General features: G+C 62.2%; 2 protein-coding genes across 4 annotated transcripts; one reads left to right on the forward strand and one right to left on the reverse strand.

Moving 5' to 3' along the window:
• Positions 1 to 2,675: 2,675 nt before the first annotated feature.
• SNCB (synuclein beta) lies at positions 2,676 to 5,724 on the reverse strand (the record flags this gene model as incomplete). 3 transcript variants are annotated; one of them, XM_080627276.1, is made up of 5 exons in its annotated part: positions 2,676 to 2,708; positions 2,914 to 3,003; positions 3,717 to 3,835; positions 4,183 to 4,221; positions 5,604 to 5,724. In XM_080627276.1, 5 exons carry the CDS (start codon positions 5,722 to 5,724, stop codon positions 2,676 to 2,678), a joined length of 402 nt encoding a protein of 133 aa, XP_080483402.1. The 3 variants fall into 3 exon arrangements, with proteins under 3 accessions (XP_080483402.1, XP_080483403.1, XP_080483404.1); XM_080627277.1 differs by lacking the exon at positions 4,183 to 4,221; XM_080627278.1 differs by lacking the exon at positions 2,914 to 3,003.
• Positions 5,725 to 6,732: 1,008 nt separating this feature from the next.
• EIF4E1B (eukaryotic translation initiation factor 4E family member 1B) lies at positions 6,733 to 8,135 on the forward strand (the record flags this gene model as incomplete). The annotated part of the gene is made up of 7 exons (XM_080627317.1): positions 6,733 to 6,750; positions 6,886 to 6,974; positions 7,080 to 7,175; positions 7,313 to 7,376; positions 7,546 to 7,659; positions 7,770 to 7,909; positions 8,021 to 8,135. 7 exons carry the CDS (start codon positions 6,733 to 6,735, stop codon positions 8,133 to 8,135), a joined length of 636 nt encoding a protein of 211 aa, XP_080483443.1.
• Between the last annotated feature and the right edge of the window lie 6,948 nt (positions 8,136 to 15,083).

Raw genomic sequence — 15,083 nt, forward strand, 5'->3', positions numbered from 1 at the left:
GTATTTGAGGAGTGCTCGCCCACAGCACCCCATCACCACTGCTGTCAGGTCAGCACAAGGCCTGGGTTAATTTTCCCAGCGGTGGCTGTATCCACCCTGTGGGTAAAGCCTCATGCTTGGCAGTGTTCCTTGTTGCTGATGGGTTCCTGTCCCTCTCTTTGTTCCCTCAGACCGATGTGCCCCATTTCCAGGGTTGCTTAGATGAGCTGGGGGGTGCAGTGCTGGGTGGCGGGTGTCTTGTGCAACCCCTTGGAGAGGTGCCTGCGCTGTGCACAGCAGTGTGAGCAGTGTGTGTGCAGCCCACCCGTGGGCACAGGGTTTGTCCCCAGGGGAGTGCTGTGGGGCAGCAGTGGGAGAGCATCTCCAGACCCACTTGTAGGTGACTCCAGGTCTTACAGAACAGCCCCTCAGTCGCTTGGTGCAGGGGTGACCCTTTCCCTCTTGGGTGCTCACTGGGTCCTCTGTCCCCCCTTGTCCCCAGATCCTGTCAGCACACATCAGCCTCCCAGCTCTCCTCTCTCACTCTGGCAAATCATGACCATGGCTGCAAGGTACAACCTGCGCCTGGACCAGAGAACTGCTGCCTACCTATGTATTCTGGAGAAGGTGTTCATCATGTATGATGAGCCCGGCTTCACCTACTGACACAGTGCCCATCAGGGCTGGCACGCACATCCCTGCCAGTGCACGGAGACGGTCACAGTCCTGCTGCACAGGGGTGCCCAGGACACTGCTGCACAGAGGGGACACCCTGGTCTCTATAAATGGTTGCTTCTAGCATATTCTCTCCCTACTGCCTGGCTCTCAGCTCTCCTGGACTTCTCCCCTCTGCCCCAGCCCCTTTACAGCCTCCTGGGCGCTGGAGGAAGCCATGCTGGTGCTGGTTTGTGTCTGCTTGCCCCTGGCTGGCAGAATTGCATGAGAGAAGTTAAAAATGCAATGAGCCCTAGGGGAGGGGACAGCCCATGGCACAGCCAGCCCCAGGAACAGCTCCTTGGTCCATTTAATAACACAGGGTGGATGCTGCAAGCACTGCTGCAACTGGCGCAGCCATGCGGAGCGCAGCCAGCGCGGGGATTTGCAGGCGTCAGCAAACCTGTTGTGTGGCTGTGCTGACTGCTGCAGCTTCCCTCTTTGCTGGCAAAGCCGGCGAGCAGCACGAGCTGGGGATTTAATCTGGGGATATTCGTGGTGGAGAGACTCAGAACAGCCTCACCCCAGTGCTGCAGTTGTGGAGTGGAGGCTGGCAGAGGACGCGATCTGGGTTGGTGGCCTTGCCCTGGGGAGCTGAAGGAGCAAGGACCATGCTCTGGAGTGGGCACAGGAGCCCCTGTGGTGGACATCACTTGGTGTGTGGCACTCACCTGCCCTTGACGTGGTCACACTGCAGCCGCAGGTGCCAGCCCCCTGAGGGGAGCAGGGTCACATCATAGGAAGGTGCGGCAACAGAGGAGAGGCTTCTCTTTGCTCTGCACTTCTGGCACAGGATCAGGTGCCTTCCAGGAGGTTCCTTACAAACAGCAGCACATCCTGCTGAAGGGGCGGCTGGGGAAACTTGCACCCAGCACCTGCTCCCCTCTGCCAGCACAGCCAGCATCCTGGAAGGGAACCAGTGCTCGAGCCCAGGACTGTGTCTAGCCTTATCCCAGCTTGGGGTCCTCAGCCCAGATGGACTCCTGCATTCACCTGCAGACACGAAGCACTGTAGAGAACACACAGGCAGGTGACATGGGGACACTGCCTGCACCAGAAGAGTGGCTGGTGGCTCAGGGCACAGTGACCTGCTGCTCACACAACAGCAAGCAGACAGGAAGACAGCTTGTCCTCACAAGACCCCAGTCCTGCCCACTCCCCCAGCAGGAAGGGGTCAGTTAATGTGCCCCAGCCCCTCATTCCTCTTCCCAAAAGAGGAATTTTGATTCCCCAAATCACCCCTCCCCCCTTGGAACCCACAACCAAGCTTACAGACAAGAGTTGGCTTTATTCACGGACACGAGGGCAGCTGTGTCACTGGCAGCTGCCCTCGTACTGCACATCCAGGACAGGAGCGGGGGGATATCCATGCCACGGCACAACACAGCGTCGGCACTATGGGACCTCAGGGAGGGCGTGGGCACCGTCACCACCCAGCAGGCTGGGGAGCAGGCTTGGGCACCAGGGGTTCACAAAGGCAAAAGACCCGTCTACCCATAGAGATAGATATATATATATATGTAAAAAAAAATAGTTCCACGATGACCAGAGCAGAACCACAGGGACATGCGTGCAAGCCAAATGTACAGCAGCCCGCGAGCAGGTAAACATGCTTTGTACAGACACGCCGGGACGCAGCCAGGGTTTATGGCGCTGGGAGGGATACAGAGCGATAAACCCGGGCTACACGCACGCACTCACACACACACACACCAGCCCCTGTGGGCAGTGCCCATGGCTCAGGGATGTGCCAGGGCTTGGGGGCTTGGACACAGCGAGGGGTTATCACTGCTAGACACAATACAGAGACACGGACACTGTCCCTTGGAACGGAACTGGAGGAAGAACTCGTGAGCGAACAGGGCAGAGGCACCACTGCTCCTCCTCGGCAGAGAGGCACCGGCCAGGGCCGGCTGGGGAGGAGCAAGGGGCTACTGCCAGTTCGTTGTGCTGCTGGTGGAAGAGGCGAGGACGGGGATCCATTATGCCTCTGGCTCGTATTCCTGGTATTCCTCCTGTGGGGAAAGAAAGAGCCCTTGAGAGAGCTCCTGGAGCCCCTGTCCCATCCAGACCCACACCAGCCTGCCCACGAGGCTGCAGGGCTGCAGCTACCTCGGAGCAGGCAGGTTCCTGGCTTTGCTCCAGACAGGAATGGTCACTGGCACACTGAGCACTTGGCACCGTGTGCCCTCTGCAGTGCCCTGTGCCCCATTCCCTCACCTGCGGGGACTCCTCGTAGTTCTCCCCCTCTGGCTCCAGCAGCGGCTCAACCAGTGGCTCCTCAACAGCCTCCTGGGCCACCTCCTCTGCCTGGAGGTGAACCGGGGGTCAGACACACAGCCCCACACACCACACCCACCCTCCCTGCCCCTGGCACCGACCAGCAACACACCCGGGATACTGAGGGTTCCACATAAGGGGCACCAGTGGGGCCCAGTGGGCACCCACCAGACCACCTAAGTGGGAGAGGACAGGCAGGGGGCCATGGGTGCAGGGCTTAGGTGTGCATGTCCCTGAACTGCTCCCATCCTCATTCCCCAGCAGGCGATGGGTGCTGGCACCATGTGGTTCCCAGGCGTTCGGAGCATCCTGCATCCCTGGCAGTGAGGGCGGTGCTGGGTAACCCCTCCCCGGGGCTGGCAGGAGGGAAAGGCAGGCAGCTGATCCCCCCCAGTGCAGCGGCGCTGGCCTCATTTCTTCAGCTGATGCTATTTTGGGCTAAGCTGGAAGCCGACAGCTCGTGGGGGTGGCGAAATGTCCCTGCCCGCCCCTCCGCTCCCGCAGCTGTCAGGTCACCTCGCAGCCGCTGGAGCAATGCTCCAAGGGCCCCGCACCACCAGCGCCATGCAGGAGCCCGCGTATGCACACGTCCGCAGAGGCATAGTTGGGGCAGTGACGCCTGCGTGCCCTGGACCTTTGGGACCCTCCCACAGGGCTGGGGAGCAGCCAAAGGGCTCCCCACTGAGCCTGGGAACATGGCAGCATCCTCATGGGCATGGCAGTAACCTGGAGGTCTCACTCACCTTCAGGTCCGCAGGGAATTCCTCCTTCTTCACCAGCCCGGTGGCTGCTGCGATGTTTCCAGCACCCGAGAATGCTGCTTCACCCAGCTGGGACGCCTGCTCCTTTGCTTTCTCAGCCACTGCAAGAACCGGGGGTGCCTGTCAGTGCCCCCCCGGGCCAGGGAGAGGGGTCCAGATGCAGCTCCATGCCCTGCAGCACCTTGGAGGGCTGGTGGAGAACTGCTGGCAGGATCAGACCCTCCCCACATCCCTACCCTGGTGCTGGGGAGGGGAGGGGGCAAGGATGCTGCTCTGCAGCTGGGCAGGGAGTGTGAGGAGCCGCTGCAAATCCTTCCTCGCGGGCTCTGTTATACAAGAGGCTTTAGCTGGGTGACATCAGCCCCTCGATTAGCCCCTGATCCTGTTAGCACAGCCACACACTTGGGGCCAGAGGGGTACCATGGTGGGAATGCAGAGGGGACCATACCTGAGGTGACACCTTGCACCACGCCTTGGGTTTTACTCCCTGGGGGCAGAAAGAGACAGAGACAGGGTTAGAGGTGCTGCAGCTGGACTCCGCCATGTGCCATGCCTGGGATGCTGGTAGGGCTCTTTGAGCTGGGGCTGCATCCTGCCCTGCACCAGGGCAGCCGGGGACTGAGCACCCGCACAGCTCCCTGCAAGGCTTCCCTGATCCCTGCAGGAGCCTGGCCTGGGGCAGCATGGGGCCCCACGCTGTTCCAGGGCAGCCAGGCAGGGTGCACACCAGCTGTGCTGCTGAGCAAAGCCTCCCACTGAAGCTGGGATCCATACTCAGAGCTGGGGCCAACATGGCACGGGAAGCCCACAGCCAGAGCAGCCCAGGGCTGGGCGCTGCCTCTGGCCATGCCACCCTGCTGTGCTCCGTTCAGGTGGAGTGACACAGGCCGCAGATGCCAGGACACCCCGCGGAATGGGAGCAGGTGTCTGTGATGGGGAAAGGCAGGGGCTGCACAGCTCCTGCAGGATGGATCCTCAGGGTGCTCCTGAAGCTGCTGGACCCTTCCACATCACGCACCCCAGTGCAAGCACCCCCCACCGCCCCGGGAAACAGCTCCGGGGCCTCAGCCCTCCCGCAGAACTGGTGCCCTCTGTAGCGGGACAGAGCCGGAGCCCTGCGCCCTCCTCTCGCTGCAAGCAGTGCGGCCTCAGCTCCCTCCGGGAAAGCCCATCACCACCGCGGGCACACTGCCTGCCCGGAGCTGCCTCCTCCCCGCCAGCCATGGCTTCGAGGATTCGGCCCCGAACGGACCCCGGCCCCGGCAGCGCGGAGGGGCCGCCCCAGCCGCCGGCGGGATGCAGGGGAGACGCCGGCGGAGCAGTGGTGTGGGATGTGCTCCAGGACACAGCCTCTCCAAGGGGGACAAACATGTTCCCAGCCCCTTGCTCCAAGGTGGGGACATCCCACCACAGGGATCACCACCTCCACCGCGGTCCCTTTGCCCTCCAGCCCCAGAGCATCCTCTGTGAAGAGTCGCGGGGCCCTCGGGCTCAGACCACCGGGAACCAGGATGGTTTTCCGAGGGTCCCATCGCCTCAGCCTGGGGACCAGCCCTGACACTGCACCTGCCCGCGGGGCCCAGCCTCCTGCCTGCACCCGCCCTGTGGGCAGGGCACTGCGGGCACCGACTCCTGCCCCGGGACACCCCGCCGCAGGCCAGCCGTGACGGGGGGAGCGGGGCCGGTGACAGTGGGGCTGCGGGGAATGAGCAGGAGAACACAAGGGCAAACGCAGGATCCGGCAAGGGCAAGCAGAGGGGACCTGCAGGAGCATGCAGGGCAGGAGTATGCAAGCAAGGATGGGCAGGGATTAGCCAGGGGGCTGGGCAGGGGGCAGGCAGGGGGCAGGAAAGCCGAGCCGGCCCTTACCGACATAGAGGACCCCTTCCTTGGTCTTCTCGGCAGCCTCGGCCACCCCCTGCTTGGTCTTCTCGGCGGCGGCGACCACCCCCTCTTTGGCCTTGGACAAGCCCTTCATGAACACCTCCATGGCGGCTCTGCGGGGAGAGGCCGCACGGCTTCACCCCGCCCCGGCCCCGCTCCCGCCCGCCCTGCGCATCCCCACGCATCCCGGAGCCCCCGGCCCCGCCGCCCTCCTTCCCCTGGCCCCGTTCTCGCCGCCCGCCCGACCTGGCTCGCTGTCGGCGGGGACGGACGGGCCGGGCCGAGCCGGGCCGGGCTGCGGCGGGGCGGGCTCAGTGCGGCTGTGCCGGGGCCGCGCCGCGCTGCGCCGTGATGTGCGGGGGGGACCGCGCCGCGCCGGGCTGAGCCGAGCCCAGCCGAGCCGATCCCGGCTGCCCCCGCCCCGCACGGGCTCCTTTCCCGCACGGCTCGGAACTGTGGGGCGGTCACATCACGTCGCACTTGCTCCCCATTCCCACGCGTCCTGATCCCATCCCGCGATGCCCCCACGCTATCCTGTCCTGGTCCTCATCGTGTCCCATCCCCATCCCACCCTCTCCCTCTCCCATCTCCTCCCGGTCCTGATCCCATCCACTCTACAGGCTGTTGCTGTCCCTCTCCTATCCTGTCCTCATCCCACCACCTCCACGTTCTACCTTTTCTCTACACCATTCCTGTCCCCTATTCCACCCTGACCCCATCCCCTCCTCATCATGCCCTCTTCCCATCCTCCCCATCCCATCCCCACCCCTCATCCTGACACTACCCCACCCTATCTGTGGACCACCCTGCCCTACCTCAAGACACACCATCTCGAGCCCACCCCACACTGTCCACACTTTACCCCATCCTTCCCCCCGTCTTGATCCCATCCCACCCTGACCTCCGTCCCCCAGCGCCCTGCCCTATGGGGGATCCCTCCAGCTCCCTGCCCCACAGGAGGGGCTGGTCTGCCCCCCCCCCTTTCACCACCACCACCACCACCACCACCACACCTCCCTCCCGCCCCACCAGCTGCAGCTGGGGCTGCCTCATCCCACCCGCCTGTGGTCACTTAAGAGCCGGGGGCTGCTGGGGGGAGTCTGTGCTGGGCATGATGGCTGCCGGGGAGCAGGTGAGTGCTGCCTGCGGACTGGGCCAGGCAGCAGAGCCCAGGCAGCCCTGCTGACCCCCTGGGGCTCCCCCTGTGGGTCCCTGTCATGGTGTGGGGGTGGCCATGGGGCTCCTGGTTCTGTCCCTCCTTCCCCAGCGCAGGCAAGAGGAGCGGCGTCGGAGAAGGGCTCAGCAGCAGGAGCTGCTCCTGGCAGAGAGCCTGGGCAAGCACCCCCTGCAGAACAGGTATGGAGGGGCCTGGCTACAGGCAGCTCCTCGCAGCATGATGCTGGGGCTGGAGGGGGCTCCAGCAAGGCTGACATGCCCTCCCCATGTCCTCTCCCTGCCCAGGTGGGCACTGTGGTTCTTCAAGAACGACAAGAGCAAGATGTGGCAGGAGAACCTGCGCCTCATCACCAAGTTCAGCACTGTGGAGGACTTCTGGGCGTGAGTGTCCCACGGATGGGCAGTGTGTCCCCTCTGGAGAAGCCCTGGGTAGGGGTGGCTGGGTCAGAGGACTATGCTGGGGGCCACTGAGGCACCTCTTGTCACCTGCTTCTGTGTCTTGTCTCTGTCCTGTGCAGCCTGTACAGCCACATCCAGCCTGCCAGCAAGCTCTCATCTGGCTGTGACTACTCCCTTTTTAAGGTACAACATCCCTTCTGCTGCAGTCCCCTCTGAGAGCCCCCCTGCAGCACCCAGTGTTATGGGGCACACTGAGTGCCAGTGGGGCTGGCAGGCCACCACAGCCATAGGGTGGGAGGGGAAGCCTGGCTGGGTGCTTGGTGCACCCAGTCATCCCCTTGCCCATCCCTAGGACGGCATTGAGCCCATGTGGGAAGACTGCCAGAACAAGTGTGGTGGGCGCTGGCTCATCACCCTGGCCAAGCAGCAGCGGCACACTGAGCTGGACCATTTCTGGCTGGAGACGGTGAGTGTGGCCCTGCTTGGCTGTCTGCAGGGTCCTAGAAGTGGTGTTTCCTCTGTTCCAGCACCAAGCCCTAATGGGGACTGTCCTGGGCTTCATTCTCCTCCTGGCAGCTGATGTGCCTCGTTGGGGAGATGTTTGATGATTACAGTGATGAGGTGTGCGGGGCTGTCATCAACATCCGTGCCAAGGGGGACAAGATCGCCATCTGGACCCGAGAAGCGGAGAATCGGGAAGGGGTCATCCACATCGGGTAATGCAGCTTCATGGGGTGGGGGCAGGCCTGGGGAGAGTGGGGTCCCTGGGCAGGGAGCTGGTGGGAGAAGTGATGCTGCCCGTTCATGCATCCCCTTCCCTCCTCCAGGCGTGTCTACAAGGAGCACCTGGGCCTGTCACAGAAGGTGGCCATCGGGTACCAGGCCCATGCAGACACAGCCACCAAGAGCGGCTCCCTCACCAAGACCAAGTTTGTGGTGTGACTGCAGCGGGAGTGGGGCATTGCCCAGAGGGTCCCCTGTCCAATCCCACAATGAATGGCTGCAGATAAGCATGGTCTCTGTGTCCAGGGCTCTGGCATGCTAGAGTGGCTCTTGCTTGGGGGTGGGGTGTCTGCTGGGAGGGGGACTATGTGTTGCCATATCCTGTATCTGCCTGCTGAGTGAGCAGGGCCAGAAGCACAGAGCTGCCATCACCCAACCATCACTGTGGGTTTGGGCACTGTGTGATCCCTGCCTCCCCCAGTGCCCCTCTGCTTGGGGCTTCAAGGGTATTCCTCTGCTTTTGGGGATCCTAGATAGTCCCTGGAAGGATGGTGGGTGCTGTTCTCCCCAGGTTAAGGCACGGGCACAGTTCACTGCCCTGTGCACCTGGATGTGGGAGGGGAGTACCAGAACTCAGCTCCTCTGCCTCAGCTCAGCTTGCTTGCTGGTCTCTAACTCTCCCAAGAGCTTCACATAGGTAGGACACAGCTCTGCCTGGTCGGGCACAGCAGCTCCCTGCAGGGTCAATGTCAGGGCTGCAGCACAGCACGGTCTCCAGGCTGCCCACCTTGGGCTGTGTTTGCCCACATCCCCTCTGGTAGGCACTTGCAGCATAGGTGATGTGAAGCTTATTTATTTCCCAAGGGTTTATTGGTGTCAGACCTGCAGGTTCACAGCCCCAAGCCATTGAGCCCTGTAAGTTTGTCTCCTCCTTTTCCTGGCTCATGTCCTCTGCTGTCCTTCCTGGCTGTCCTGGTCCTGGCAGTAGAAGACCACCCCGTTACTCCAGCCCAATCCGTGCTCTGTCCTTTAATGTTTTGTTTTGGTTTTGATTGTGGGGCCTGTCCTTTCCCCATGCCTACACAGATTCTTGAGGTGGAGCTGCCTGCTCCTCTCCTGACAGTGCTGGTTGTGCTTCTGCCTTCACTGCACATCTCCTTCAGGAGGAGCCTCCTCCAGCAGCACCCCGGCAGCTCCAGCTCAGCCCTGATTGCACCCTGTCCTGGGCAGCACATCCAGCCCATCCCTGCCTCTCGGTGAGCCGAGCTGGAGCCACTCGTCCCTAATGCTGCGTGGTGCCTGTGCTGGCTCAGTGCTGCCCTGCCTGCTCCCGGGGCTGCTGCCTGCGCTTGGGGTTGCAGAGAGCTGGTCCCACAGAAGGGCAGAATCTTGACAATATCCCTGTAAGTGCAATGGGCGAGGCATGGCCGTGCAGTGTGCCAGGCTGTGTCCCCGTGTCCTTGCATCACGTGCTGCCCCTGGGCTGCTTCTCTGCGCTGGTACAAAGGGGACAGGACCCTGCTGCCCTTCCCTGTAGGACAACCAGGCTGGGGTGCTGCCGGCAGCGCTGCCCCCAGGGCAGGGAGGGAGGTGGGGATCAGCACTATGGGGGTGTCCAATACCCCCAAGCTGGGGCTGCCTGCAGGGGGGAGAGGAGCCGCGGATCCGGCTGAGGACTGCGGTGTGCGCGGCGCGCTGCTCCCGCACCATGCCTGCGCCGGCAGCCCGGGTTCTGCCTGCACTGCCGGCCCCTCGCCACGCGATGGTGCCGCTCGCCCGGCCTTGGCCATCTCCGGCACGTCAGGGCTGGCAGCCTGCCCTGCCTGCAGTGGGGCACCTCCTGCCCGCCCTGCCTGCAGTGGGCTACCCTCCACCCTGTCCTGCCTGCGGTGGGGTGACGGAGCTGCCCATCACTCTCCAAGGTGAGAGGCAGACAGGAACCATGTGTGGGCCACAGGCTGTGGGGCTGGCAGGGCTGAAGCTGGAGGGGTTGATGGAGGAGCAAGGGATGAACGGGATCCAATGCACGGTTAATGGCCTCTGTTTGTGACCACCACCACCATCAGTGGCAGCATGAAGTGAGTGAGGGCCAGGGGCTGCCTGTCCCTCTGCCCTTTCAACCCACTCCACTGTCTACCACGTTCCCCCCATAGCCTCCCACCTGGCTCTGATGCTGAGTCCCACCCCAGCCATTCTGTCCCTGTCCCCTCACCCCCAAGCCTAGTGCGGGGGGACTGTGCTCATGGCGTGCTCTGTGCCCCACCATGTGGGGAGGCTAAGGTTACCTGGGGGTGGTGGGGTGGTGGCAGAGGCTGCTGTGTGCTGCTGCAGTTCATTGCCATTCGCATGCAGCCGCGGTGGGATTCCATTTGATTGGAAAAGTAATAGGAGCCATTTATCTCTATGGCTTTATGGGCTCCCAGCAGCCCTGCAGCCCAGACAGGCTGGGGGCTGGCAGTGCCCACCTGCAGCCTACCCTTTGGGGACATGATGGCTTCTGTCCTCAGATCCTGCACCCCAGGGTCCCTGTCTGCAGGATGGAGGGTGCTGGGAGGTTGAGTGGCTCGGGGACCCCTGGGTGTGTGCAGCGGTTGCCCAGAGCACCCAGTGATCACAGCAGTGGCAGGGCTGCCCCAGCCTGTCTCGCACCGGGCAGATGTCCCAGCTGGCAGCCGAGCTGGCAGCCCTGTCAATAATAATAATTAAAAATTAATACTAATCAAAAGGGAGAGGCAGATGGCAGCAGACATGCGGCAGGGCTGCGGGGGGGGCAAGGGGCACTGGAGACGGGGAGGCCAGCAAGGATGGGGATGGGGGGGACTGGGGTGCAGTGCAGCAGGAGATAGAGGTTAGGGTGGTGTGGGGCACAGCAGGGATGGGGGGGTGTGGGACCAGGGTTGCTGTGGGGCACAGCAGGGATGGGGACAGCAGCACGGCACAGGAGGGGATGCATGTCCCCCTCTCCTGTGTGTGGTGCAGGGTCACCTTGCCGGCAGCTGGCGGGCAGCCCGTGCCTCAGCTCTGCAGGCTGCCAGCACGGCCTCTTCCTGCACCACCAGTTCTGACGGCTCCTGCAGCAAGAACAGATCCTGTCCCTGACATGCACCCAATGCCAGGATGGGTGCAGGCACCAATCTCATTGCAACCAGTGGGTGCTGCAGGGTTAAAATCCCTCAGAGTAACTGGGGAAGGAGCTGGCTCCATGGCAGAGTGTGTGGGCCGGGAAGAACAGGCAGCGCTGGCTCACCGTGGGAGTGGGCAGGCAGCACGGCTGCGGGCGCTGGGACTGTGCCACGGCTGTTCCTTCAGTGCCTGTGCCCACCTCCCTGCCCATCACCCACATTGTGGCCAAAAGGATGCTCTGGGACCCAGAAGGGGGCACCTGGGCACACAGGAGACCTCCACCCCTGAGTATCACCAGCATTTCTGGGGGGATAGGACACTCGGAGGTACCCCACACCCTCCATACCCACCCTGCAAGGCCCTGAGTTCGCCTTCCATCTGGAATCACCATGGCAGGCAGGGAGGGGTACCCAGAGTGAGGGGTACCTACAACGCACCGTTCCCATGACAACCTCCCTGGAGACAGCCGCCGGTGCGGGAGATGAGGGAGGTGAGGGGCCCATGGACCCCTCTGTGCTTGGGCTTCTGCGCCTGGCAGGACACAGAGGGGCTGCACCCATGGGTCTTGCATGTGGCCTCAGGCTCTGCCTGCCATCTCCTGACCCTGCAGCGTGGGGCAGGCAAGCATGGCAGTGCTGGTGCTGTCCCCCTGTTCTGGGCTGTTCTCCTACAGCTGGTTTGAACAAGGGGGTGGTTGCAGAGGAGCTTTGCAGAGTGCGGTTTGCATGGAAGGGACTGCAGGGAGGGAAGGGGTTAAGTGCCTGCAGGGCCATCTCCAGTGCCAGTAGCAGAGAAGGGGGAGCGGAGGACAGCATCTCCTGCCCTGTATAGTGGGAACGTGTACCTGAAAAGGGTCCCTTGCTGTCACTTCTCATCTGGATGGCAACCAGGCTGTGCAACACAGCTGAGCACTCTCCTTCTTCACAGGGACAGACTTGCGCTTCCCACTTGGCAGAGGCAGGCAGGAAAAGGGGAGGGCTCTATTAGCACCCCCACATCCTCCCAGCATGGCACAGGGACCAGTCGGTCTTCAGGCTCAGGAGCTGCTGCCAGTCCCAGGACTTTCGAGACACAGAGCAGACAGTGGGCAGTGCCATCAGTGCCTGTCCTTTCCCTCCTGACCCTATGCACCCTGGTGTCCCCTCACGAGGGGCTGGTGATGCTGAAGCCCACAGCCATCCCCCTGCCAGCACCCACCCGCGGGGCTGCCAGGCTCCCTGCCAGACTCCACATCCCTATCCCTGCCCAGTCCCACGTCTCTGGATGGGAGACCTGGTGTTTCCCGGGCGGTCGATGCGCCCATCGATCCCGTGCAGCTCCGCCGGCTGCTCTCCCACCGCCCTGCTAATTAATTGTCTGCTGCTGCTGCTGCAGGAGCACTGGGCACCAGGGTGCCGGGGCTGCCTGCACCCTGCCCTGCCTGCGCCCTGCCCTGCCTGTGAGCTCACCGCCCTTGCCCCACACATGGCCACTATCAGCCCCAAAACCTGCTCTTGTATAGGACACCCTCTGCTGCTCGCAGCCATGTCCGTCACAGCCAGATGTGGGGACAGGGATGGGGACAGGAACGCTGCCTTTGTGCAGGGCTGTAATGAGATTTCTGCTTGGCTGCCTGGGTAGAAAATCCCAGTCAGAGGATTCAAAAAGCCCCTGGGAGCCCCATCAGCCCCCTGCCCCTGCTCAGTTTGGGGTATATGAAGGTGCCCGAGCACCCACAGTGCTGCTGGGGGGCAGTAGCACCAGCTTCAGCCTGGAGCACCCTCGCTGGGTAGGATGTGCACTGGCTGGGAGCACTGGCTGAGATGCGCAGGCCAGTGGCTTTGCTGCCTGTCCACCCCACTCCCCCCTGTCCCAGCCCCACACTGCCACTGATGCAGCCACCCCATGCCTTGGCTGGTGGTGCCAGGCTCACCCTTGAAGACCTCATGCCATGTGCCACCTCTGTGCCCACCCTCCCATCCAGCACTGCCACTCCCTGGCACCCTCCGGTGAGGTCCCGGCACCGTGGCACTGTGTGCAGGACCCACGTGTGCAGTTTGGCACTGCACTGAGCCCCAGCCCCTCCAGCCCCCCATGGCAGCAGCAAATCCATCTCCTTACACAGCAGGAAGCAGCTCTGTGGGTGCTGAGGGCTGTGAGGAATGGCTGTGCTGGGATGGGCTTTGCCATACATCTTAATGGAGCCTGTCCTGCCCCTGGCACCGCACACCGTTAATCTGCTCTTGCAAATGGCTAATTTTGAAAATCCTCTTATCAGAATTAGGTCCTCAACATCCATATTTATTTACTTTTTATTGTCACAATCTTCTTATTCCTCGTGTGGCTGGGGTTGTTCTCACTGCCTCTGTTTCCAAGTATCCCCGTGCAGGATGAGGCACGGGATGCCCCATGCTGTGCTGTCCCATGCTGTGGCACATGTCCTTCACATGTCACACATGTTCCTCACACCCTTGGCTCTGCTGTGGACACCAGCAGTGCCAGTTCCTGCTCCCCACCGGTACCCTCCTGTGCCCAGCACCACACACAGCCCGGTCCATGCCTGGCACCAGGAGCTGGGCCGCACCCTGCTTGTGGGGCCATGTATTATGCATTGTTTATTCGTCAGCACCTTCCCCGTTTGTAACTCAATTAAGCAGACGGCGGTTTTGCTAATACAATGGTGTTTAATATTCGACTTCCTTAAACACCACAAATGGATGGGGAGGCAGCACACGGGTGATCCATTATACATGAGCTCAAATATCTATTTAAATATTTGATGGGAGTTTAGAAAATCTCCGGGCTGGCCTTGACCATGGCTGACAGGGCTGGGCAGGAGGTCAGAAATGGAATGAGATGGTGGATGGGAGCTGCCTTGGCTGCCCTGGCTGGATATGGCACCCAGAGTTCATGGTGAGCAGGGGATAGTGCCAAGGTGATGATGTCCACAGGGAGATGGCAGCCACAGCCCACAGAGCTGGGTACCACCACTCACTGGGCAATGCTCTCCCTCCATCTCCACCCCAATCCAGTTTCTTCCAGGAGGAAGCCCTGGCACAATGGCTGTAGCACGCGGCTGAGCCATGACCACGGTGTGCTGGAAAGGAGAATTAATTTTTAATTCCATCTTAATTAGTCTGAGCAATAATCCATTTACAGCACCCAGTGGGGCCAGCAGTTCTGGCATCCCCCTGGGGCTCCGGCAGTCATGGGAAACCCAGGCACAGAGCACGCTGCACTGGGGGAACAGGGCTGTCCAGGCACTGCATTCCCCCCTTGAAGTTTCCAGATCCTGTGACTCCCCACATGCTGTGGCCCCTCATGCTCCCCTGGGTGGCGGTCAGGGGTGCTGGGTGCTCCCATGAGCATAAGCCAGGCTGTCACAGCCCCTTGGCAGCAGGGCTCAGGGCTCCGGCAGCTGTGGAGCAGGATCCAGCTCATCCATCCCCTCATCTCCTCCTCAGCAAGAGGCAGAGCAAACAGAATTGAAAGTGATCTCCCCAATCTGTATTAATTAAATTCTATTAATTCGTCAGTGCATGCTGTCGCTTCCGCACAGACAGCCTGGCCATGCCAGCCCATGGTGCACAAGGGACACGTTGGGTGAAGCAGAGTGGCCTTGGCATGGCACCTGTGTGGCACCATGCATGACAAGCACATGACAAGGGAGCTGGACGAAGCCAAGGCAGGACCAGGCAGCACCGGGACCCCGGTACCTGGGCGGTGCGAGTGTTGTTGCTGGCACCACCGGCACAGCGGGAGCTGGAAACCATCCCGGGAGAGCTGCACAAGGAGCAGATGGGGCTGGCACCACACCGGGGTCCTGAGCCCCCTCCCCACTGTGCTGCCCCAGGGAGGCACTGTGCTGGGTGCCCTGCACAGGTGCCATCCGCACCGGGTACCCCTGCCTGGCAGGGAGTGCCGGGCTGGGGGTCCTGGCGCTGCAGGGGAGCTCACCCTGGTTCCCATGGCAGCCCCCCGGGAGCTCGTGTGCAGCGCAGTGACTTCAGCGGGAGCAGATGGAGCCGCGAGGAGTAGAAACATCCTGTTTCCATGCAAATGCCA

The sequence above is a fragment of the Psittacula echo genome (genome assembly GCF_963264785.1).
Source record: "Psittacula echo genome assembly, chromosome: 11".
NCBI lineage: Eukaryota > Metazoa > Chordata > Aves > Psittaciformes > Psittacidae > Psittacula > Psittacula echo.